At 51.9% G+C, this 22,992-nt stretch overlaps 1 protein-coding gene across 1 annotated transcript; it reads right to left on the reverse strand.

Moving 5' to 3' along the window:
- Nucleotides 1-1,995: 1,995 nt before the first annotated feature.
- Nucleotides 1,996-22,501, reverse strand: PMP22 (peripheral myelin protein 22). Its single transcript, XM_067308472.1, has 5 exons — nt 22,346-22,501; nt 21,127-21,227; nt 19,781-19,871; nt 7,646-7,786; nt 1,996-3,616 (listed from the first exon to the last, which is right to left on the reverse strand). Exons 2-5 carry the CDS (start codon nt 21,202-21,204, stop codon nt 3,450-3,452), a joined length of 477 nt encoding a protein of 158 aa, XP_067164573.1. The 5' UTR covers nt 21,205-21,227; nt 22,346-22,501; the 3' UTR covers nt 1,996-3,449.
- Nucleotides 22,502-22,992: the final 491 nt, after the last annotated feature.

Below are 22,992 nucleotides of genomic sequence, written 5' to 3' on the forward strand. Positions count from 1 at the left end.
CTGTGGAAAATTGGTGGAAATTTCCCTTTTGAACTCCCCCACAGGAAACCCAGTTTGGAGTTGCCCTTTCCAAAGGAAATCCAAACCTTCACTTTGTTTCCACTTCAAATGACATTTTGTTTTCCTTTCTTTTGAAAAATGTCCCTGAGATGAAGCAACTACGCGAGGCTGAAATGTTGATACAAACTGACACTGCTTGCTCAGTTTACATGTCAGACCGCATCAGACAGAGAGGTGAGAGAGTTGGGGCAGCACAGCACACAGGGACAAAAATGAAGCAGTCAGCTTTTTTGTTCTGAGGAATCGAGCCAAACTGAAAAACAGCACATTTAACATTTCCTAAGGGAGGGGGAAAAACCCCACCCATGCTCCTGCCACCTCCTCAGAAGAGTTTAGAAGAGAAATTCATGTTGGTGCAGTTGTTACAGTCAAAAGCAAGGCTGAGCCAGCCGCTCAGCTGCAAACGCAGCAGGACGCTGGATTGGCTGCTTGGCTCAGCTTCGCCTTCACCTTCGGCCAAAGGCCCTAAGTGCCTTTGCTCTCCATGGACTTGGAGTCCTGCCTCGGCAAGTGAGATGTAACCTCCCAGGCTTAGGGGGAGGTCAGCAAGCTGCTCTTAATGAGCATGGAGGGAAATACTCCCTTTTGGGAAACTGCAACTAGCAAAAAGGAGCTGCCAAGGTCCGGCGTGGACCCAGTGCAGTGATGCTGCCCTGTGCAGGCTCTGTGCTAGACAGCTCAGGAGGCGCGAGGTGGTTCCTGCTCCTTCCCTTTGCAATGTGTCTGGGACCCATGGTGGCCACAGGTTGGTGCATCAGCAACGTGTTCAACACTTTAGGGGTCACTTAACCAAAACGGAAATCAGGCTATTCGTCCACCGGGAAGAGAGCCTGGTCTGGCTTCGTACTGCAGGGTTGCTTCGGCTGTGGTTCCTCACCTCAAACCATCACCATGGTCATGACCACATTGGTTGTTTTCCTGAGCATAGCACTTGAGCACAAATTTGGGCACAGGTCCCATCAGGGTTTGCTCGACCCAGGTTGACTGCTGCTAACTACAGGCCTCAGGATGGAGCCCAGTGTTAATAACTGGCCTCAACATGTGGCCCTGCAAGAGCCATTGTACATCTGCCAGGGCCGGTTGCTAGATCAGTTCAGATATTTCATAGCCAAGTGAATGAGCGAGTGGAAGTGCAAGTGTTTCTGTGCCGGCCATTAAGGCTGCACATACTGTTCACAATGTGCTAATCCCGCTGTCTCCTTAATTGCACCCTCAGGCTCTGGGCATTTTGGCACACATTGCCGAAATGTTTCTGCTGTTTGTGCTGGGCTGCAGGGCTGGCCAGATCCCCCTGTGGCAGCTGATGCTGTCGGTGGGGAGTTGACTGGTCTCTGCTCAGATGAGGATAGGAGAAGTGAGGTCCTGCTGGCTGCTGTTTAGCTGTTGCCTTTGAGAGGAGGTGACTGCATCATGGGATCGGAATGGAGAGCCTTACAACACGGAAAGGGAAGCACACACTGATCCCATGGCACAGGGCCTGGAGCTCCATTCCTGGTCCAGCCAGAAACTTTGGTGCATCTCCCAGCTTTTCACTCAATTCAGCTGATGCAGGGATAAAACACACAACTTTGGGGGATCTTGTGGGACATCTGACACCCACGGGGCCCCAGCACAAAGCCCAGCTTCCTCTGCCCTCAGGTCTCTACCTAGCGCTATTTACTGGCTCATTCAAGGTCTTCAGAGGTTCCCAGCTAGGTGGAGAGCAGGCTCAGGGCTATTACCTCTCTGGCACAGGTGCACTTGCAGGCTGCCATGCAGACAGCCCCAGCTAGCTCAGCACCCATCTCGGCAGGATGGATTAGCCCCCCAAGATGCACTAATTCACTACCCAGCATCCCACTGGCCCACAAAGACCTTTGATGGGAAGATCATGCAAGCAGACTGGTAGAGCACAGCCCAGCTCTAGCCTGCAGTGAATCAAAAAGCTGAAGCAACTGAGTTATTCTGACTTTTATTTCATTGCTTCTTAGTCCACACAGTCGGTATAAAATCAGAAAAGCAAAGCAAAAAAAAAAAAAAAAAGGAAACAAAACAAAAACAACAGCAGCACAGTGTCTGGAGTCCTCAGAAGGCAACCTAGGGGAGGCTGAGGCAGGCCGCCCATTCAATTCATTGCCAGACACATCTCGGACGCACAGAGAGAGGAGGACAGACATCACGCTCTGGCAGCGGAGACCAACGGGGCTCCACCCAGAGCCGTTTCTGTTCCTCTTGACCACGGGGGGGAAAAAAAGGAACCTCGGTTATAAATGCTTTATTAAAAATAATAGTAAGAGCAAGTCATCTAAGTACAAAAGCAGTTATAGGTCATTTATATTACACAGAATTATTTCTCGTTTCTAGCGCTGTTGTTTACCTCAAGGTTGTTAACTGAATTTCCAGTGAATAAGGTTAAATGGCTAGCATTATAAGGAATGGTAAATAGATAGCACCATTTCATATATCTGGTATTTGATTTCATAGATATACCGGGGTTGCGTCTTTCTCATTGGTAATTTATCTACACGGCAAGGCGAAAGTACATTTCAAGGTCATGAGCGACAGTTCCCCAGCGCTTTGGCTCAGTGCAGGTGACCTGCCAGAGCCCCCAAACCAGCCCTGCAGGGACGAAGAGGCCCGGAGGAGCACTGCCGAGCCAGGCTGGAATTGCACCTAAGTGATTTAGAAGCCCAAATTCCCAGCCGGGTGTGGTGGCAAGGCAATGGGACTTAGGCACGTAAGTCATTTAGGCACTTTTGACAATTCAACCCTCTGCTCCAGAAGCCCTCAAACTTTCTGGAAGTGTCTCCCATCATACCTGCACATGCACTTCGGTTAACAGGATCACAACACGTGGGAGGAGCGGGGGCCAACCCTCCAGCTGGCGTGAAGGGGCGTAACGCCGAGCTGTTCAGTGGAGCAGCACTGATTTACACCAATGTAAAATCAGTTAGAGCTGTTTTTTTTTTTTTTTTCTCTGATGGTTCACTTCGGGTTGGGGTTGGGAAGGAAGGTTCAGGTCAAAGCAGATTTTGCATGAGAGAAAATCACCGTGCTCTTGTTACACTGTTAGGAGTAATAGTTCCTTAGGCACTTTCTTTAGGCTTTAAAACATAGCATATGGTCAACAAAAGCAAACAATACTATGTACATATATGTAAAAAGTGTTATAAATAGGTTTTTTAAACCATAGATACTATATACATCTTCAATTAACAAGTAACCCTTTGCGTGTTTCCTTTTGGGGTTGGTTGGGTTTGGTTTGTTTTTGGTGGGAGGGTTTATTCCTTTTCTGTGGGTTTTTTTTTTGGTTAATTTTCTTTTCCGTTTTCTCGTCTATTTTCCCCCGCCTCCGTCTCCTCCGTTGACATCATGAGTGCCCTTGTCTCGCCACATCGCCTCCCGCGGGATCACTCGCGCTTCCGTAAGATGACGTAGATGACGCCGCTGATGAGGGCCAGCGGGAAGGCCACCCAAGCCAGGATATAGGCAAAGCCGAAGGAGACATCAGCCGAGGCTTGCTGCCAGTCCGTGTGCCTCACTGTGAAGATGGCTGCGCCGCTCATCACGCAGAGCCCTGGCGGGGGAAAACGCACAGGCGAAGAGGTGAGCAACGGCGCACGGAGAGCTGTTCCCTTGCTGCAAACCCTGAGCTGGCCTTGCTGGCCACGCTAGAGAGGATAACACCCAACGCCACCAGCAAGAACCTGTGTTTTCTATTCCCTTCTCTTATTTTTCCCCTGCAGAACTCCTGTGGCACATTTTGGGGTGTATTACACTGTGGTCTGGCTGCAGGTGATGGGGATATCACTACCTAGCTCACAGCAAGCAAAGCCAAGGGCCATGGAGCAAGCACAGGAGGAGCATCGCTTGGGCTAATCCATCCCCGGTGCAGACATCTTCAGCGTGCCCAGCCCTGGGCTGCTGCAGCTGAACCAGCCCTGCTCCTCTGGACTTACTGAAACCAGGCTGCAGTTTGAACTGCTCTGTCGGAGCTGTGGTGAGGAGCTGTCAGAGACGAGCTCTGTTTTTCTGAGGCATAGAAGTTTCTTTATCACCTGCCCAAGCAAGTGCAGCCTGGAGGCCAAGAACATCCTGTGGTTGCTCTGGCCTGGCAGGTCCAGCACCAGCACATGCCTTTGCACTCCAACCCACCCCGACGCGCCACCCTTTTTCGGGACGGCAAGAAAAGCTGAACTGCATGCACCACTGCCGACTGGGGCTCAGGTCCTTTACTCCAGTTTCCACCTTTGCTAGCCACGGGCCAGCGCAGGACCCTGAGGTGTGTCTGGGCCAGGCCCAGCTGCATTTGCCAGCATTTTAGCTTTTTTGCAAAAGCAACCCATCAGCACTGGGGACCGCCTAGAGCTAACAAAGCCACCACTATTTCTCCCTGAAAACAAGGTTTTTCAGTCAATCCCAGAGATTCTATTATATAGTTGCTGGGCTGTTGTCAGAGCTGTGTTCCAAATCCCCTGCACAGACCTCAGGACCACCTACATTTACCAGTGATATTTGAGCTGTAATTCCACTTGACACTGCCCCTTTGTTCTGGGAAAGTGCAGAAGTGGGAATATGTTTCATTAACGTGCTGCTGATGCGGTTTCCATTCTCTAAGCACGAGAGCGAACTCCCACTGCCCCGGCCCATGCAAAGAAAGCAAAACAATTGTCTCCCAATGCTGGTGGGACAGAGAACAGGCTTGCAGCCATGCCAGAGTCACCTACAGACAGCAGAAAATACAGCAGCAATTGTCCACACGAGGAATTTGGCAAAATGGCAGCGATGGTAACGACTGTGTTTCTACAGCATCTGCGCTGAGGACCACAGAATGACTGATTTGGGGGAGTATGCTCCAAATGGGATGCAGGGTAGGAAATCAAGGACAGCTGCATGCAGCTGCTTCCACTGATGCAAGCAATAATGGATCACAACTTCAAAGGTTGATTTTAACAGCACACTCTAGTCTTGCTTTGACAGAGGAACTGGCCTGGAGGGCCAGTTACCTGCAGGAACTGTACTACTCCCCACAGCTCCATGCACGGTGACACCTCAGCCAGCTGCCCCAGCCCTGCAGACGAGCTGTGCTGGGTGCTGCTCTGCATGCTCACAGTCAGCTCTCCGACCCAAGGCTTTGCAAAATGCTGTGGGACATGTGGAAAGCATGGCCCTTGGGCCTGAACCTCGCTTCTCCACCCTGCAGGTGGTCCCAGCTCCAGGATGAGCGAGACTGGAGAAAAGGGACAAAAATGATGCTGAGGCTGAAGTGATGAAAAAGATGGGTCAACGCTTGGAGGCCTGAACCATGTCTCTCCCATGCTGGTTTACAGCCACTGTCAGAAATTACTTTAGAAGAATATACCACGGGTGTCATGGGTTGACCAGGCAGGAGCAGCAAAGATGGAAGGGAGCTGTTGAGGGTGTTTTGGTGCCTCTATGATGGCTGAAATCCCATCAGGGAAAGTTCAGACAGACCTTCAGGGAGTGTTTTCAAGCAGAGTGGAGAAGGTGCTGGGGAGGGATCCAGCTCTGCCCCTGGACAACAGGCCAAACATAACCTCGTGCATCTTTTCTGCCCTTAATCCCCATTTTCCAGTTCCTCCATGACAGAGGCATGCAAAGAGCTTATGCATTGGGCTGCCTCATCAGAAAGCAAGAGTCACAGTGGAGATAACAGCTGCCCTTCCTCTGCTTGCTCTGCCATGGCTCTGCCACCCAACAGCACCCACAGGTCCTGCGCTTGGCACCTGCTGGCTCAGGCTCAGCAGTGCCACTAGTCAGGCTCCAAAACTGGAGGTTGGCTTTGCGGCTCTAGGCTTTGACAAGCTGAGTCCTGCTCCAGCCATGTTTTAAAGCAGTCTGGTCTTCATGGTTCAGTTTAAGATCTTTCTTCCCTTCCCCCTCATTTTTTTTTATTAACTCATGTGGTGATTTAAATACAGACACTAAGGCAGGGATCATCATTTAGAAAACTCCCTCCAAGTGAAATTAGTGGGGCAATATACCACTTTGGAGGGTATATGCCTTCACCCAGCAGTCTGGGGGCAGGGTGACACTGCTAACAGTAGCAGTGAGGATGATTCAAGCCTCCACACAGAGAGCACAAGTCCATGAAGACCCTTGGCCTCCGCTCTGGGCAGCTGAATACATGCCACCACATCTTCACCGTGACGCTGCCCGAGCCAGCTGGGAGGGATCTAATCTGGTTGCAGTCCATTTTCTCGTGCTCTGAGAATCAGGATCCACCAGCAGTCCCTTAGGAGAGAGTAGCCTCCTGCTCTCAGACCTTTTAGACAAGTTCTCACTCAGATAATTGCATTATTAATGCCCATTTCCTCTCCTTGCCTCCCTAGTTGTAACAGGTTTCTCGATATTTACCTTTCCAGAGATGGTGAACTGGTATTAACTCATCACCTGCTTTACGGCCAAGTATCCACACTTACAATAGATTTCATGCCATACTCACTAATAAAGTTTAGCTCTAAAGTTTTCCAGGGTTTATAATTTATAAACTGGCCAGTCGCTTAGAGGATGCTCAGGAACTTTCTCTAAAGCTCAGCGGATGAGTTTTTCCACAGGGAGCAGGACCAAGGGTGGTTTTGGATCAGCTTAACATATAAAGCTCTAGCTACTGACAGGTCTCTTCAGGCAGTTGTGTGTTAGGAAAAACTGAACTAGAACCTCTTCGCATTCAGTGTTTTGAAGCCTTAACACTTGAAAATCCTCTTCACTGGTTTCATACACAGAAACGAAAAATAAGCCAATGCTTTACAGCATCTATATTTGGAGAACTGCAACATATTACTCGACTAGTGGCTTGTTTCCAGAGCTGAGTTCTTTAAGAGTTAAAAATAGTAGCTGACAGTTCAAAGACAGCTGGCTCACCCTGCACGCTAGAGTGGCTCTTAGCTGCTGTGGAAAGCACCAGGCCCCCTGACGGCAAGTTTATAAATAATCATCGGATCCTCTTTTGCCAAAAGCAGCGTCACTACTTCCCTCACCCCATCGTCAGCTGAGGAAACCTCTCCTAGCTCAGCGAAGGTGGGGTCCCAAAGACAGCGCAACACCCTGAGCTGTCACCACTGCCACCGGGAGCCCAGGAAGGTGATTGCCCTTGGTCCAACGGCCCGAGGTCCCACGCAGCGGGAACGCTGTGAACAGCCCTGAGCACAGCTCCAGCGGGGTCTGCACCCAGCTAACAGTGCTGGTCCCACCTCGCTGAAACCTCCCCAGCTGGGGACGTGGTGGCCTCGCATCTTCTGTGGATGCAGCCCAGAAGAGCTCAGGGAACATGCAATGCACACGGACAGCTGGAAACCAGCCCTGGGCATCCAAGCGCTCAGCGAGACCCAGATTTTTCATACCTTTTCCCCATCAATTGAGTCATATAGGTGCCAGCTCGGCAGCCTTTCTATTCCCAGGAAAAGCCAGCTCATCCTTGCCTTTTGCATAGCCCTATGTCAGCTGCAATTAAGTAATAACCAAACAGGACCTGCTTTGGTATTCAAGAGAGTGCTTGTTTTTGCTATTAGTCCTCCTCCTCCGCTTGAGAGCACTTTCCCTGCACCGCCTCGGAGTCAGCATCCATTTATCCATCACCACTTACCAGCAAGAATTTGGAAGATTCCAGTAACATAAAATCGTCCCCCCTTGGTGAGTGTAAACAGCTGGCAGAAGAACAGGAATAAGGACAAGATGCTGAAGATGATGGAGAGGATCATCATCGCCTGGACAGACTGCAGCCATTCTGGGGGAAAAAAAGAGAAAGACAGCACAGTCAGTGTGGGCACTGGGAATCATGTCCCCTAATCACGGAGGCCACACGCTTTCTCAGTGAGCATTTATAATACCAGGCCCATAAGGAGATATCAGCCCCAATGCAAAGCCTGCAGAAATCAAGACAAAGTCTCTGGTTCCCTCCACCAGCTTCAGTTCAGGGCCTGGGAGTTCAGCTCTACCAAAAACATGTGCAACAAGCCATGAAACATCGAGCCAGTCAAGCTCAGAGGTAAAATAAATACGCTGCTAGTATAAACACCGTTTGCCCTTATGGACTCAAACCTTTTGGAAAGAGTCTTCACCAGCTGCCAAACTTAGCTGCAACACAGAGCAGACTAGTTCAACCAGCCCCTGCATGAGTCACTGCCCAGCTATTTCCAGGCCTCCTGGGTGTAACTCCCCCGCATTAAAAAAAAAAAAAAAAAACACATAAATAAACAAGCGAAATGCCAGTGCATCGCATGAACTGCTGCAGTTCGAGAGAAAGAGGCAGTGCCTCGCGCCACTAGCGTGGGATCATGCTAGCAAATACTGTCACGTTTCTTTATGAAGTTTGAGATATTCTCAGCACTCCTGTGTCTCTCTAAAGGTCTTTAAGGATACCATATTGAATAATCTACCATGAAAATCAGGCAGGAATAACCGTTACGCTCTGGAGAGGTAAACTGAGGCACAGACCATGCAAGGAGAGGCAGGGATGCATGCTTTGGGCTGGGTCCTCAGGCAGGGGAAAACCCTGTGGCACTGAAGCTTCCTGAATCCCAGTCGCACATTCCTGCCACAGTTTTACTCTCACCAACTATTTTCCCTGGGCTGCACTCCACAAGAAACAGCTTTCCACAGCAAATAGCATTTCTGTAAGGAGAATGCTGAAATGTAGCAAAACTACTTCCAAATAAAGCTCCGCTTCAGCTTAGCAGTCTTCAACCCACTGCGCAGCAAAAGAGGCCATTTGGGACTGCAACAGTCAGTGCCTGCAATCCCAATTCCCCCCCAAATCCTCACAAGCTGCACCAATGGAGGTGAGAGCAGAACCTGAAACAGAGATTTAGCTATAGCCTTCAACCAGAACAGCAGAGATAATGCACGCCGGAGCTGTTCTAGAAGAGGCTCCACAAGAGAATAACAAATCCGTGCTTGCAGGGATCACCTTCTGCAATTCGGTAACGTCTGGTTTGTTTGACTTTGGACCATACACGAACCTGCGTGTTTGCATTATGCCTCCCTACGTTCATGCAACAGCACAAATTCAGGTCCTGCTCGCATAAGTGGATAGAAAACAGCCAGCACAGTCTCTGCTCATTGAAGACAGCTTTCTTCCTTCCCCTCTTTTCTCTGCTTCCTGCACCAAGCTCCTCCACGGCGCTAACATGCCCTGCTAAAGAGCTGCTGCATTTCACTCATTTCAATATCTCCGGGTACATGCCCACGCGCATCAGTTGTTGCCACTCCTTAGGAAGAGAGATCTACCACTATGATCCCTTCCAGTAAACGCCACTGTGGGCTGCTGCATTTTTTACATTGACATGCACACAAAATGTTCCATAAGTTTTACCTATCTCATGTTGGCCGGGCAGGGAAACCCTCCTACCTCGAGCCATGCCTGACCCTTCCACTCTCTGGCCATGCTAAACCACCTGGAACACAGCAGGAAATGGAGAGGAGGCAGCTCGAGCGCTGCTAAAAAAATCAAGTCATGAAGCATTGATTTTCCTCCCTGATGCTCAGACCTTATGGGAAGGGTACGGTTAGAGGGTGTCCAGCACAGCCACTAAATTGTAAACTTCTTCTCTGTTCTAGTGTTGATTCAGGACCCAGGAAGCCAAATCTTTTGTGATTTCAAAGGCTGTAGGATCCGGCCGGGAGGGCTTGGAGCAAAACCCTTGCTGCTCGGAGGTGGATGCTCTAATTGTCAGCTATTTTAAGAGCGGGCTGTCTAGACGGAAAACTGAGCTGAGCCGGGCCTTTTAATTGCATCCGCCTCCCCATGCCTCTGTTTTGCTTTTGAATGCAAACGCTTTATCCGGCCTTTGCAAATTCCCGTTGCAGTAAAGAGCCATGTTGGAGGAATATAAAGGCAGCCACTGAGAGCAAGAGGAAAAGATTATGACTGGAGGGGTTTTGCCAGCCGACCAGGCTGACCCACCGCGGCCAGAGCGCTCCGGAACTGCGGAGGCTCACAAACAGGGCCATTAAGAGATAATACAGGAGACCAGAACTCCGGCTGTGCTTGCGGCCAGCTGTTTGCTGACATTTAGTGGTCTCCTTCGTATAACAAGAGCCACAATACCCATCTCATTTCATGGCTTCGAGACCTGCAGGTGCAAGCTGGTGCACTCCCAGCACATCCAACCCCAGCTGCCTGCAGACTTCAGCTGCACAAGGATAGCTAATTGCCTTTAATTCATTTGAAAGCTCTGCTATAAATGCAGAGAGTACTGCTACCTCTTCAGCCCCATATACTTATTATGTCTTTGGTATTAGCACTGAGTCCTACCTATAGGGTTTTTAAAAATAAAACAAGTTTCCCAGAGGGAGGTCCGGGCCCCGGGAATTGTGCTGTGGGCCTGCTGGCACTGTTTTTACTCTCAGACTGTTATTTGTGGTTTCCCCTGGGCAGTGAGTTGGTTATTCCACTTTTCTGCAGCATCTACTCAGCTCCCTGTTTGTAGCTTTGCTCTTCAGGAGGAGGAAGAATAGGAAACAGTGGAAAGGACAGATAAAACCCTATGCAATGCTCCCTAAGAGCATCTCCATCTGCAGCATTTTTAGAGCCCTTTCAGCCAGTCAGAAATTCAGGAGGAAGTTTTCAGAAAAGAAATGATAAAGTTTCCTTGAGCTCCGTAAGCTCCAACATGCTCAACACCACCGCTCACATCCTAACAGCAGGGAAAAGAGTGACACCAAGAACATCTCAAAGATGCCCGGGTTGGTGATGACCACATTTCACTGCCCTAAAGTGTAGCATGAAAGAAAGAAAGAAACCTAGAGCAGAAATCCTAGCCACATCCCCAGGAGAGAGAGCAGCTAACCCAGCATCTCACAGCAAAACCCCAGCCCTGCTCACAGGGAGGTTTTATACCCCAATGAGGGCTGCAGCTGAGCAAGATTGATGGGATGGGGCAGGTAGGAAAGTGCCCTTGGCCAGGAGCAGAAGCCCTTAAAGAAAAGCATTGGCTCCCCAGGATTTAATCTGCTGCTCAGTCATTGACACCCTATCTTGTTTTTGACCCAGCCAGAGGGAAACTCTAAAGTGCAAAGAGCCTGATTTGAGCAATCAGCTTCCGCTAATGCACTCTGTGTAAGATAGGACTAAATCAGTTTTATGTGATAAAAACACCCATGTGCTGTGACCTGCAGCTTATAATACCATTTTGCACATATATTGGTCCCTTTGCAAATAGTGTACAAGCTGTACCCTCAAAATCTGACCACTGCTAGGAAAGATAACATCCACTAAGGAGGTACTCATACAAATTATATGCTACAAAACTAATCATAAGGGAAATTCCTGGCAATGTGTGCAAGGCAAAACCACTCTTGCAATGCTACAAGCAAAAGAAGATCGGCAGGGTCAGGAAAAGCACATGCACTTAATAGCACGAAGTTACCAGCCTAGGTCTGCCAGGAAAAGACATGTTTTCCATGCAGAGTTTCTCCAAAGCAGACTCTCAGATTTCAAGGTCTGATCAAAAACCCGAACTGAGCCCAGCATCCTTCCTAGGCCACATGGGAATTGCAGGGGCTTGCAATGGTTTTAAAACTGTTTATTCAACCCCCTTAACTGAGTTGAAGAAGGGTAAATAGAAGATGAAGAAATACTAGCTCAGTTGCACCTTTCTGCAGCTGAACTTAAGACCTCTGCCCCTCGGCAGCTCGCTGTAGTGACACGGAGACTCATAGAAGCTCGGATACCCGCAGTGCTACTGCAGAGCAGTGCAGACACCCTCCTGCCACCAGGCACGTCCCCTCCACTCGAACCAAACCTCCACTTGCTGCTTTTAGGGGGAATAGCGTCATCCAGACCCAACCGGGCCGCTAAATTGCCTGCACGGTTTCCTAGGAAAAGGCCAGTTCCATGAAACAGTAACTTCCCTTCTGCTCGTTCCCAACCCCCCACCAGCGCAACTATGATTACAGAGGGTTAAGTCAAGTCTCGCCCCCAGGAAAAGCGGGTTTTATGCCCAACAGCTGTGTCTTTCCTCTTCTCCTATGCCCACGCCACAGGGTGTTGGATTGAGGCATTCCTGGGAAGCCTTGGGAAAAGGGGGATTTTAAAGAGCTCCCAAGGCTTTGCAAGGAACTAGGGATGAGAAGGTGGGAAGCCCCAAGGGCTGTGGCTGCTCGGGGAGGTGCCGAACGAAGAAGCTGCTGCAGCTCCTCCCCAGGAGGTGCCATCCACCGTGCAACGCATGTAGCCTCACTTTGCAGCTGAAAGAGCACAAGTTGAGGAATATGAGGAGACTTCCCAATCCCTTCAGGAAGAGAAGAAACGCTGCAAAGCCCTCTGTTTTCCTCCTCTCTCTCCTCCCTCTTGCCTTGTCCTCCAAGCTACATCGAAGAAGTCCCCAAGTCCAAGAGACTCCAGAGCTGTGGGATTCAAAGGTAAACGGTTTTCGGAGTTGTCCCTTTCACATTGCTGTGGCCTCATATCTCTGCAGTTCAGCTGCAAGGCCACAGAAAGGGTCCCTTCAGCTGTCAAAGCTCATGTCCCAGGGACGCAGCTGCTGGCACTGACAAACCACTTTGCTCCTCTTCCAACAGCTTCATGATGCCCGAGCCAGCTTCTCTCCAAGACCTTCAAGGTGGAGCTGACCTCCCTTTGCAGGGCTTGTGCATGAGAGCAACCAGAGGGGTAAATAAATCATTTCAGTCTCTGCTCCTCCAATGAGTTTAGGTACCAACTGCCACTGATGTACTGGGAGGAAAGTCCAGCATCAGCATGTGTTAGCACCACCAGCTGTTTATGACTCATTTGAAACTGAGATAAATGCATCCACGAAGCAAAATTCACTGACGCAGTCCAGTTCCGAGGAAGCAGTACAGTAGGCCTTCAAACTACACTCGTCCTGCAAAACAACGGATGTAGCATGAACCTTACACTGGTCCTTTCCCTCCTCAGGGCTCACTGGACTGTGGCTGGATACCAGGTCCCTACCCTTGCCCAGGCGATGGACCATTTCCCTGCTCTTCCCTCCTGCATGAGCAACCCCTCTGCTTCCAAGGAACACCCAAAGTTGAAAGGAAGAGGGGAATCGAGCAATATTGTGATCAAAAATGGGGAAGCTGTGGCTGAGATCCTGCAAAGTCACACACACATAGGGTCACTTCACGAAGGTGAGGCCACCTGGCAGCTCAGGAGGATGACTGCGAGGGTGCAGGTGGAGCAGTGGACACCTACGAGTCTAACCAAGTCTGAAAAATGTTATGTCAAGGATCTTCAAGCACTGCACTCTGCAGTGGACTCTGCCACCCAATTTTATGGGTTTTACAGTCATAATTTTCCCACATGTTGTATTCTCCCTCCCTTTTGCTCCTCTTCCGCCAGCCAAAATGCCCACCGCAGTGCAGGGAAGGCTGACTGACCCACTCCACGCACCGAAACGGCAACTGAATAGTTAGTGAGCAACCAAGAACAGGGAAAACAGCCTGGTTTCTAATCTCTCCCCATCACATGCTCTTTGTAACAAGAACCGGCAACAACAAAAAACTGTCTTTGAGCAGATGAAATCTCATATTGTAGGCAACACAGTCATGGTAGAAACTGTTCCGAAATACAAAACATTCTCCCGGGATATAAGACAGTTAATTTGCGACAACTAAACGCCAGGCCATAGCTGCCCACACGTTGGTGGAGGGGGTTCAGCACTGACCATGGTGGGCCAATGTTATCTGTCATTAATTTCAAAGTGGATACCCCAGAATCACAGACTCCTGAGATTACAATATGTCTCTTTTCTTCTCTATTGGAAAGCATGAAGACCCTGAAGGACCCAGAGGTGTCACCAAACCAACGTATCTTTACACATGGTCCATAGACTGAATGGGACTAGCTAGTAGCTGCTACCTCAAATGTAAAGGCTATGCATTATCAAATGTAAAGGCTATGCATTATTTACTGCAGGGTTTCCTTGTAACAAATGCAACATCCCTGAATACTGGTAACTTCTCGCTAGTTTGTAGCTACTCAACAGAAATAAAACCAAAGGCTGCAACCGTTCTCTGCCTGCAGACTCCACAAGACAACACAAAGTAAGGTCCGGAAGGTTACTTTTACATTCAATAAATAGCAGAAACCATTTTTAAATCTTTGAATAGAAGCTTCTGATTTGCAGAGAGGCCTGGACTATTGCTTCCACCTCACCCTTTGGCTCAGGAAAGTCTCCCCTTGCCAATGACAAACACATTCCCCAGGTCTTGAACCGTTTTTTCCAGACTCATCTATTCCAGTGGGCTGGAGTGAAATTTGCCCCTCCTTCTTTTCATTCAGATATTTTATACTCACTAACAATAATAGATACTGAGAAATAACTTTCCTTTGGGAACTGTTAATGAAGCCTTGCAACATCATTTTTGGCCACAAAGCGTAGCGCTCCAGGTCAGTCTACAACCAGCTCGCAGCCCACGTGCGAAAAGCTTTCCCTGGGTGGTGGGAAGGGGATGCTGTGAGAACGAGCCGGGACCCTGATGCCAAATCCTCCTCCTGGTGACACCTGCCTGTCCCAGCTTGGCTGTTACCTCCATCCAGATGGTCACTAGTAGGCAACACAAAGCAGCAGCGATACCAATTTTGGTGGGAGTGTGCTGATTCTCACCAGCCGAGATTTAGTCCCCCAGGACATGTTAATGGTCCAGGACCACAGGAAGTAGAAAAGCAACTCTCTTTCCCTAGACATTTCCTATATCATGTGACTGACTCCTAAATCACAGCGGAATAAACATGAACCCAGGTTCACTGCTGTCTCCAGGACAGCTATTTATTTACCCCACTACTGTGTCTTTTTTTTTCTCCCCTATTTGTCAGCATTATGTAGCAAAATAGGGAAAAAAAAAATCTTGATGCATCTACAGTGGGAACAAGTATTCATAACTTCCTTTTAGAAGTTTTAGGAATCAAAGCATTACTGGAAGAGAGTTTGAGAGAGTAAGGGTAGCAAAGGCACTTGAGAGAGCAAAAGCAATTAGTTCATATGTCTGTTATGCATTTTGAAGTGGAGAAAAAGCAGCACAACTCCTCGTGGGAACAGCTGATGGGTTTGAGCACAGGCGCCCATGTTGTGCAAGGGCTACAAATATTTCTTGCTTCCTCTGGTGCAAAGAAAATGCATTTCAAGCACCAGCACGACCCTGCCCAGGCAGCAGCGTGGCTTACATCCCATGCAGGATATCCATCGATCCAAGTTAGCCCATGTCACGTGAGCACACGTCCTGCTGGTGCTTAACCACAGGAGTGGATTTTCCCCTAAATGATGCCTTCTGCGGAAACACAGGATCGATGGAGAGGCTTGGCAGTGATCCGGGCTGGTTTCTCATGTTGATCCTGCTGCCAGTGTCTCTGGCTGGGGGGGGTTGAGCTGGTCCAAAGCCACTCCATGGCACCGAGGAGAGACAGAGCAACCCAGGGAGGGCTTGCAAAGAGGGTCTGAATAAGGGGGAGTCAGTCTGCAAAAATATCCAAGCAATCCCCAGCATGCGGAGGCACCGGTCCCATTAGAGCGAGGTCCATCACAGCCCCACCAGTGCGTCTGTGCTGTTCAGGGCAGATCTCCGCTCTGGGGGACCCACGCTGGCTTTGCTTGTGGTCGTCCCATGAGCAAATCAGTGAGCGCATCGTGCGACCTGCGGCACTTAGTAATCATGTGGATGGGCGTTCTGCATGTTTCCCAAGGCTTGGGGCTTTTTTCTTCCCTCTTTAAAAAAACCGCCATGCTGCCTTTGAACAAACTGTCATGCAAAAGTCTCAGCGCGGTGATATGAGAAATGTTCAGAAGAAAACAGGAAAAATGTTTCATGAAGTTACAGAAGGATGTAGGGATCCAGAGATCCCCTCTGCTTCCCTGCATTTGACATTCCCATCAAAATCCAAGAAATGGCGGTAGGAAAACATCTTGATGACACAAAAGAAAAAAATCAGTTTGGGGAGAAAAGGCCATTTTTTGAAGAAAAATACTGTTGTCTGGAAATTTTTTTATGGAATCTATATAAGATCATTTGAGTTACTCAGGTTAGACTATTTGCATCCATGACTTCAGTGGAATTACACAGCTGAGAGTCTGGCTCCCAGCCTCGTAAAAGCACAATTCTGGGATTCAGAGCCGAATTCTTGAGATAAGTCTTTTCCAGGAACGTCTGACAGCGCAAACGAAGCAAAGATTGCAACATTTTTTCCATAGTTCTCAGCCTCTTGAAAAATGTCATTAACCAGCAAGTAAACACAGAAATCAAAGCGAAAGGCAGGCAGTTGTAAAAGCCAAAAAAGTGGGCATCTCCCCCAGCATGATGTTTCCTCCCTCCCTGCGCTCAGCTAGTGGCGAGGACCATTCGTCCCTCGCATGCACGGAGGGGTTTGAACCCTGCTGGACCATCTATAAGGTTGAGAGCACGGTCTCCAAATCCGCCACAGTTAAATGCTAGAGGCTGGAGCTGGCAGCAGGTTTCCAAGCAGGTTTAGCTTGCAGCCGGACATCCAGATAACAGCCATCTAAATAAAAAAGTCCCTGTGTGGCAGTCCAACGGATGAGGGGAGCGTCATCCAGCCTCGCCGTGCCAGCAGACCCGCAAACCGGCATCGCAGAGCAACACAGCTGCAGCCCCGACACTGCGGCAAAACTCCTGCCGGCGTTCGCAGTGTGAGACCAAGCCCTACCTGATTCCACATACTCTGAGCGCCGCAGGATACTGTGCTCAAACTTTAAAAAGGGATGGGGAAGCTCTCCACTGCAATGACCGCTACGATGGCCAGAGGAAAAACTGCCTCTATGTAAAGCCCAAGTTCTGCCAAATTCCTCAACGAGGATCTCCTGCACTTACCCCAGAGCAGAACTTGGCACCCTGCTATTAACCGTTAAGTGCTGCCTTTGGCACAGGCACAGAGAGAAATTCTTAAGGCTTTCTACAACTCAGTGTAATATGCACAGCCTGCATTTTGAAAGCAATCTAAACGAGAACGGTTTGCGGTATCTTGTAGAAGAGCATTTATATTTTTGAAAGTAAGCATATTCTTAGCAAAGAGAGTAAGAGGAGAGGACAGTCTGAGACAGAGGACCAGCCTGAGCCTCGGAGGTAAGCCAGCCACAGCATCCTGGCCATGCCCTAAGCCCTGTGTCCCAGTTATCGCTCTGAAAAGCAGCCGATTGCAGCCTCAACAGGGAAGTGGGAGCAAGGGGCTCAGAGACAGGCACAAGGGAGAGAGGGGTGCAGTGATTTCCTGGTAAGGATGTCACATGATATTTTTAGTCTGTTTTTAGAAGCAGATTTGGGAAGTCTTGCATAAATATAGGAAATATTTTCTTATTTTGTGTTTCTACAGCACTGGTGAGGTGGGTATCCAGAAGCCAGGGTACCACTAGATAAACATGAGCTCCTCTCACAACCCTGCCATGGGGTGGATGGGGGCAGAGTCTTTCCTCCATGCAAAACCCCTTTCTGTGACACCAGAGCAGTGTCTGCACATAGATAAGTGTTGGCAGAGAGCACAGTGTGCCTCTATTCAAAGCACAGCCCAGGGCGGCACCTAACAAACCAAAGTCCACTGCTTGACCACATTTTTAGCTGGCCTATCTTGACTAAAGCCCTTTGAGTGATATAATTTCATCACTGAGAAGGATCCAAAGGGAACCCCCTCTTGGAGCAGCTTCTGGGAACAGGGTATGTGACCTAGTCCAGCATCACCCGGGAGGCCATTCGGAGGTGACAAGCAGCAACTTCAGAGTCACCCCAGGGTAAACTTCCCAACCACACCTGGGACACGCTCCTCTCAACACCGACAACTCCTCTATGTTCAGGATCCTGCAGACACCAAGGGAAAGTGGTGCAGGTTTGCAGAGCAATCAGCAGGACTTTGGGGAGGACTTTAGAGCCCTCAGCTCTGGGACTCCAGGGCAATCGCTGCCTTTTACCTGAAGCACAAAGTCAGCAGTTTTGGAGTATGCATGAATGGATGTGAACCAGCCTGCCTACGCTGCAGATAGCAAGCACAAGTCAGCTGCTGGGGAAGGACATCAATCTGCTCAGCTGGAACAGAGGCCAGCAGCTTCGCAGCCGGCCTGGACACCACCAGGCGTCAGCAGAGGCCTGCAAAGGCGGCTTCACTCCTGCCGCAACCCGAGCTTGGGCCCGAGCAGGGAAACACACCACTGCTTTTAGTGGAGGTAAAATTAGAGGGAGAACAAACATCACCATTTACCTCCCCACACGGGGTATCTGCAAGTATTTTGTTCCCCGTAGGCTGGAGTTTAGAACGAACTGAATCTCCAAAACCCTCTGACAGTGGTGGAGGCTCCTGACACTGCTAAGACCCCTTGAAGGCATTTTGTGCTCGCCATAACTGTGCTCTTTTCCCCCGTGGCCGACATGCCCCCTTGCTGCACACCAAGACCACGGCCCTGCTAGTCTGCCCCACCACTCCTCCTGTGTGGGCCTTTGCACCACGCTGGTCCCTGATGAACCGAGCAAGCCTTCCCGCTACCTCCTTCACCTCATCGGCTGCCTCTGATATCAGGGAACCCCCCCCCCCCTTCACATTTGCTGAATTCCAGCCATTCCAGCAGGTCCATTCCTTAAAAAAGAGCAGAAGCTGAACAGTACTTTCTATGCAGACTCGTTACTGCTATTATTATTAAATGCCCTGAAAACTCTGGGTCACTGATTTGTAGTAGGAACTCCTCTCCTGCCAACCTTCAAAATCAGCGTGCGTGAAAAAACGCCCAGGGTGATATGAACCTCCACCCAGGGAAGAGCAGCTCCACCAACTTGTTTCAGATAACCATGAATGGAGCCAAGCGCAGAACAGCTCCTGGATCCTCCACCTGATACAAACCCCCGGAGGGTGAGAGCCGTGGCACAGCCTGCTCCAGCTCACGTTCCCACCAAAAGCACCGCTACAGCCATGCTTCAGACAGACAACAAAGCCCAGAAAACACCAGGGCTCTTCAACCACCTGCGACGTGCAGGTACCCCGGGGACCATTGCGGAGGGGGGGATGCAGCACTGTGCAGCACTCCAGTGGTTCGGCAGTGCTTGGCAGGCAAAGGGCTCAAGCCGCCAAGAGGAAGGGGAAAGCCGCGGTAGAGAAAGTGTATGAGTAATGCCCTTGGGAAGGGAAAATGAGCGGTGACGTAGCGCTCAGCAGGGCCTGAGTGCTGAGCATCACCATGTCCCACACGCGGTACTAGGCAGCAAACCACAGCGGGAGGGGAGTGCTCAAGACTTGGGCTGTCACAGCGGCCAAAAGCAGCGCAGCTTTCTAGATAGGGGACTGGGTATCCCCTGGGCATCCTCCAGGCATTGAGGGGCGTCTTGAAAACGCTGTCCCAACTCGAGCCAGGGCATCTCCTCTCAGGCTGAGTGCACTGAACATCTCACCCAGAGGAGATGCCCTGCACCTCGAGGCCAGCAAGTAAAACCGATGGGGGTTTGCTCCCGGCACCTGGCTGAGCACTGTCTTGCCCTCAGGGACTCCCAAGCAACGCAGAGTGATTTCCCCCAGTCCAACCAATGTGTCAGCACAGGGTCACCTGCACCAGTGACACCTGGGGTCGGCCCTGCAGCGACCAAGGGCTCATGTCCCCAGGGAGGCAGAGGCTGCGGTGAGGAGAAAGCAGAGGCTGGACCAGCTTCAGGTGGGCACCGGGAGGAGAATCACAAATAACCAGTGACCAACCCCAGCGACCGCCTCAAATGCCACTTGGTTTCACAAATCTGGGAAGGAAGAGCGAAGCAGCAGCGAGGTGGGAGCACTCACCGTTCGTGGACGACGTCAGGCAGTGGAAGACGCTACCGGTGGTGCAGTTCTGCCAGAGGTCCGCCGTGTGCCCGACGCCCACGAGCCATTGCTGCAAGAGAGACACAGCCCCGTGAGCCAGGGTGCGCCGGTGGGAGCCCCGTGCACTGCTGCCCGCTCCTGCCACGCATTCGGCTCCCTGCCCGCCCTGGATTTCCATAAAACAACACGGGGCCGGAGAGCCCGAGTGTGTATATGCATGAGAGTACTCCTATGGGTGTTCCCCAGCACAGGCCTTTTTTTTATAAAGGGGTTGGAGAGCAAATACTGATATTTGCCTTTAGCCGCTTTTGCCTCAACAGCTTCGAAACAGAAGCTCTTTATTCTCTTTAAACATCGGCCAAGCCTCACAGGGGAAACACGCTTCTCTCCCCCTCTACTGTCCTCTCTCAGTGGCTGGCTTGGCTATTTGAATGGTTCCACGTGATTTCTAATGACTTGAAAAATTTTGTAAAGGCTTCTACTGCTTATAAAAAAAAAAAAAAAGAAAAGATGAAGAAAACTAGTGAAGCAAGCCTGGAACTCGCTAGCTCTGCAAAACTTTTGTGTTAAAACCAAGCCAAACTTCTTCCTAAGCAGGAGACATGTTAACTAAGTTCTTGCCTGAGAGCAGTGCTGGGAACCCTGTGCCCGTGCAGCATCCAGCCCTCAGGCTTCCCATGGCACCCAAAGCCTAGACAATCCACGGCAGCAGCCCATCTAGTTTAGGAGACATTCACAGCCCAAAGAAGCAGGTCTGGAGAGCAAAACAGTCGGTGCTGGGGACCCAGCGTCCACACTGGGCACATTTGAGGGGCCTTGCTCAGACTAGCTGTCCTCTGGTCCTGTGGCCTGATGCCCATTAGCAATTGGAGCTCATTTAGTAAATGGCAGCGCATCTTCCGGTTTAGTTTCATCCAAAAGGAATCTAGTTTGGGTGCTCCAAGACCGCTCCACAATGTGAACCAAAGCATGGTAAGGGGGGATGAGCAGGAGATTGGCTTCAGAAGTGCTCTGCTCCTCCGGACTAAAATGCTAATGTGGATGCACTCAGCATCCAGTGCTGCACACTAAGTTAACCACCAGTTACATGCTGAAAGCACAAATAAAGAGTTTTCTGTGCAAAATGCTCCAAAATCCCACTGTTAGTAAGAACAGCAATCGGAAAGGCAAAGTTTCCTGCTAAAAGCCAGGCTGAAAAATAAACCAAGAATAAAAATAATATCTTTTGATCTTTCCATGCCATCTCCCCCCTCAGCTGCTCCCCAGCTTGCTGGTACCTCGATGATCACCTTGCCTGAGCACAAAGGAGGAAAGTTCATACTTACACTAACGATGGTGGAGACGAAGAGGAGAACCAGCACGGAGACATGGAGCACGATGATCCCCAGCAGCAAAAGCAGCATCTTGGCGGTAGTCTTGGGCAGAGCTGAAGAGGGAAAGAGATGCTAAATGTCCCCGTGCGTGTGCGTATGTGAGCGTATTTCTGTGCCGGGGGTGTAAATCCCAGGCCGGAGGGCAGCAGGAGGCGCTGCGCCGACGGGCAGGGGCCGGCGGAGAGGCAGCCAGCGCGGTTAAATATACTCCTGCCGGAGCGGAACATCTGCCGTGCCAAACAGGCGTTTTTTCTGGGGAGGGGAGATGCGCGGGGCAGGCGGGAGCCGCCGCGGAGCAGCGCGCAGGGCGACCGGCTCCCGCGGCTGCCCCGGCGCCGCCGCAGCCCCGCGGCTCGGGCGCCGCCGCCCCTCTCCCCCGCGGAGCCCCGGTCCATCTCCTCGGGGGGTTCAACCGACTCCTCTTCCCCCGGGGGGGCTTCTCCCGGCGTCTCTCCTTGTATCCCCCCCGGGGGGGGGCTCCCCCGGCCCCTCTTCCCGTGGGGGGGGGTCTTCCAAGCCCTCTCTCCCGGGGGGGCTTCCCTGAGCCATCTCCCCGAGGGAGGCTCCACCGCCCCCTCTCTCCAAGGGACCCCCCAGAGCGTGGTTCACTCGGACCCTCTCCCCGGCGACTCCTCCGGCCCCTCTCCCCTGGGGGGGGCGGGGGGGGTCTTCTGAGCCCTCTGCCCCGGCGGGGCTTCCCGGTCCATCTCTCTCCCCCGGCCCCTCTCCCCAGATACCCCCCGGGGGCTCCCCCGGCCTCTCTTCCCGGGGGGGGTCTTCCGAGCCCTCTCTCCCGGGGGGGCTTCCCCGGTCCATCACCCCGGGGGGAGGGTTTGATCGGCCCCTCTCCCCAGAGGAGCCCCGGAGGGTGCTTGCCCCGGCCCCTCTCCCCGGGGGGCTCTCCCGGCCCCTCTCCTCCCTTCGGGACTCCCGGCAGAGGGGGGGGGGGTCCATCGGCCCCTGTTTCGGGGGCGGCTTCCCAGTCCCCTCTGCTCCCTTGGGGACTCGCGGGGGGGGGACGGGGACGGGGACTCCCCCGGCCCCTCTCCCCCGGGGGGCTCCGCTCTCCCCGCAGCCCCGGGGGGCAGCGCAGAGCGGCGCGGCCGCGCAGGCCCCCTTCCCGGTCCGAGTTAAGGAGCGGCCGGGCCGGACCGGACAGGGCCGTACTCACGTCGCGGGGCCGAGGCGCGCGGGGCGGCCGGAGCGCAGCGGAGCGGAGCGGCCGGGGCGGCGCGGCCGGAGCGGAGCGAGCGGAGCGGCGCGGAGCGGGGCGGCGCGGCGGGCTGTCAAGTTTCCCCTTTAACCGCGACCAACGCCCCGCTTGCGTGTGCGGGCCAGGGAGTGTCCTGGCGGCGGGCGCCCGCGCCGCTCCTCCTATAAATACGGCGGCGGCGAGCGGCAGCGCCAGCGGCCCCGGTCCGCGCCCGCCTCCCGCCCCGGCCCCGGCCCCGGCCCCGCGCCGAGCCCAGCCAAGCTGAGCTGAGCCGAGCTGAGCCGAGCCCAGCCGAGCCGCCACCCAGCCCGTCGCTTTGGCACATGGCTGTGAGTCACCTCCTGCTGGTGGCTTCTTCCCCTCTCCGTCCCCAGAGAGGAGGCAGGCAGACATTGCACACAGGCACACACTCTGTGCACGCATTGCACACGCTCACTGCACACACACACACACACACACACACACAAAACTACGCGCATTGCACGTGTACACTGCGCCCGCACACACTGCGGACAGACCCGCGCTGCGCGCACACACGCACAGTAGTGGATGCGCACTGCCTGCACGAACACGCATTGCGCGCACAAGCGCTGCATGCACACTGC

Source organism: Apteryx mantelli, chromosome 19 (genome assembly GCF_036417845.1).
Source record: "Apteryx mantelli isolate bAptMan1 chromosome 19, bAptMan1.hap1, whole genome shotgun sequence".
Taxonomy (NCBI): Eukaryota; Metazoa; Chordata; class Aves; order Apterygiformes; family Apterygidae; genus Apteryx; species Apteryx mantelli.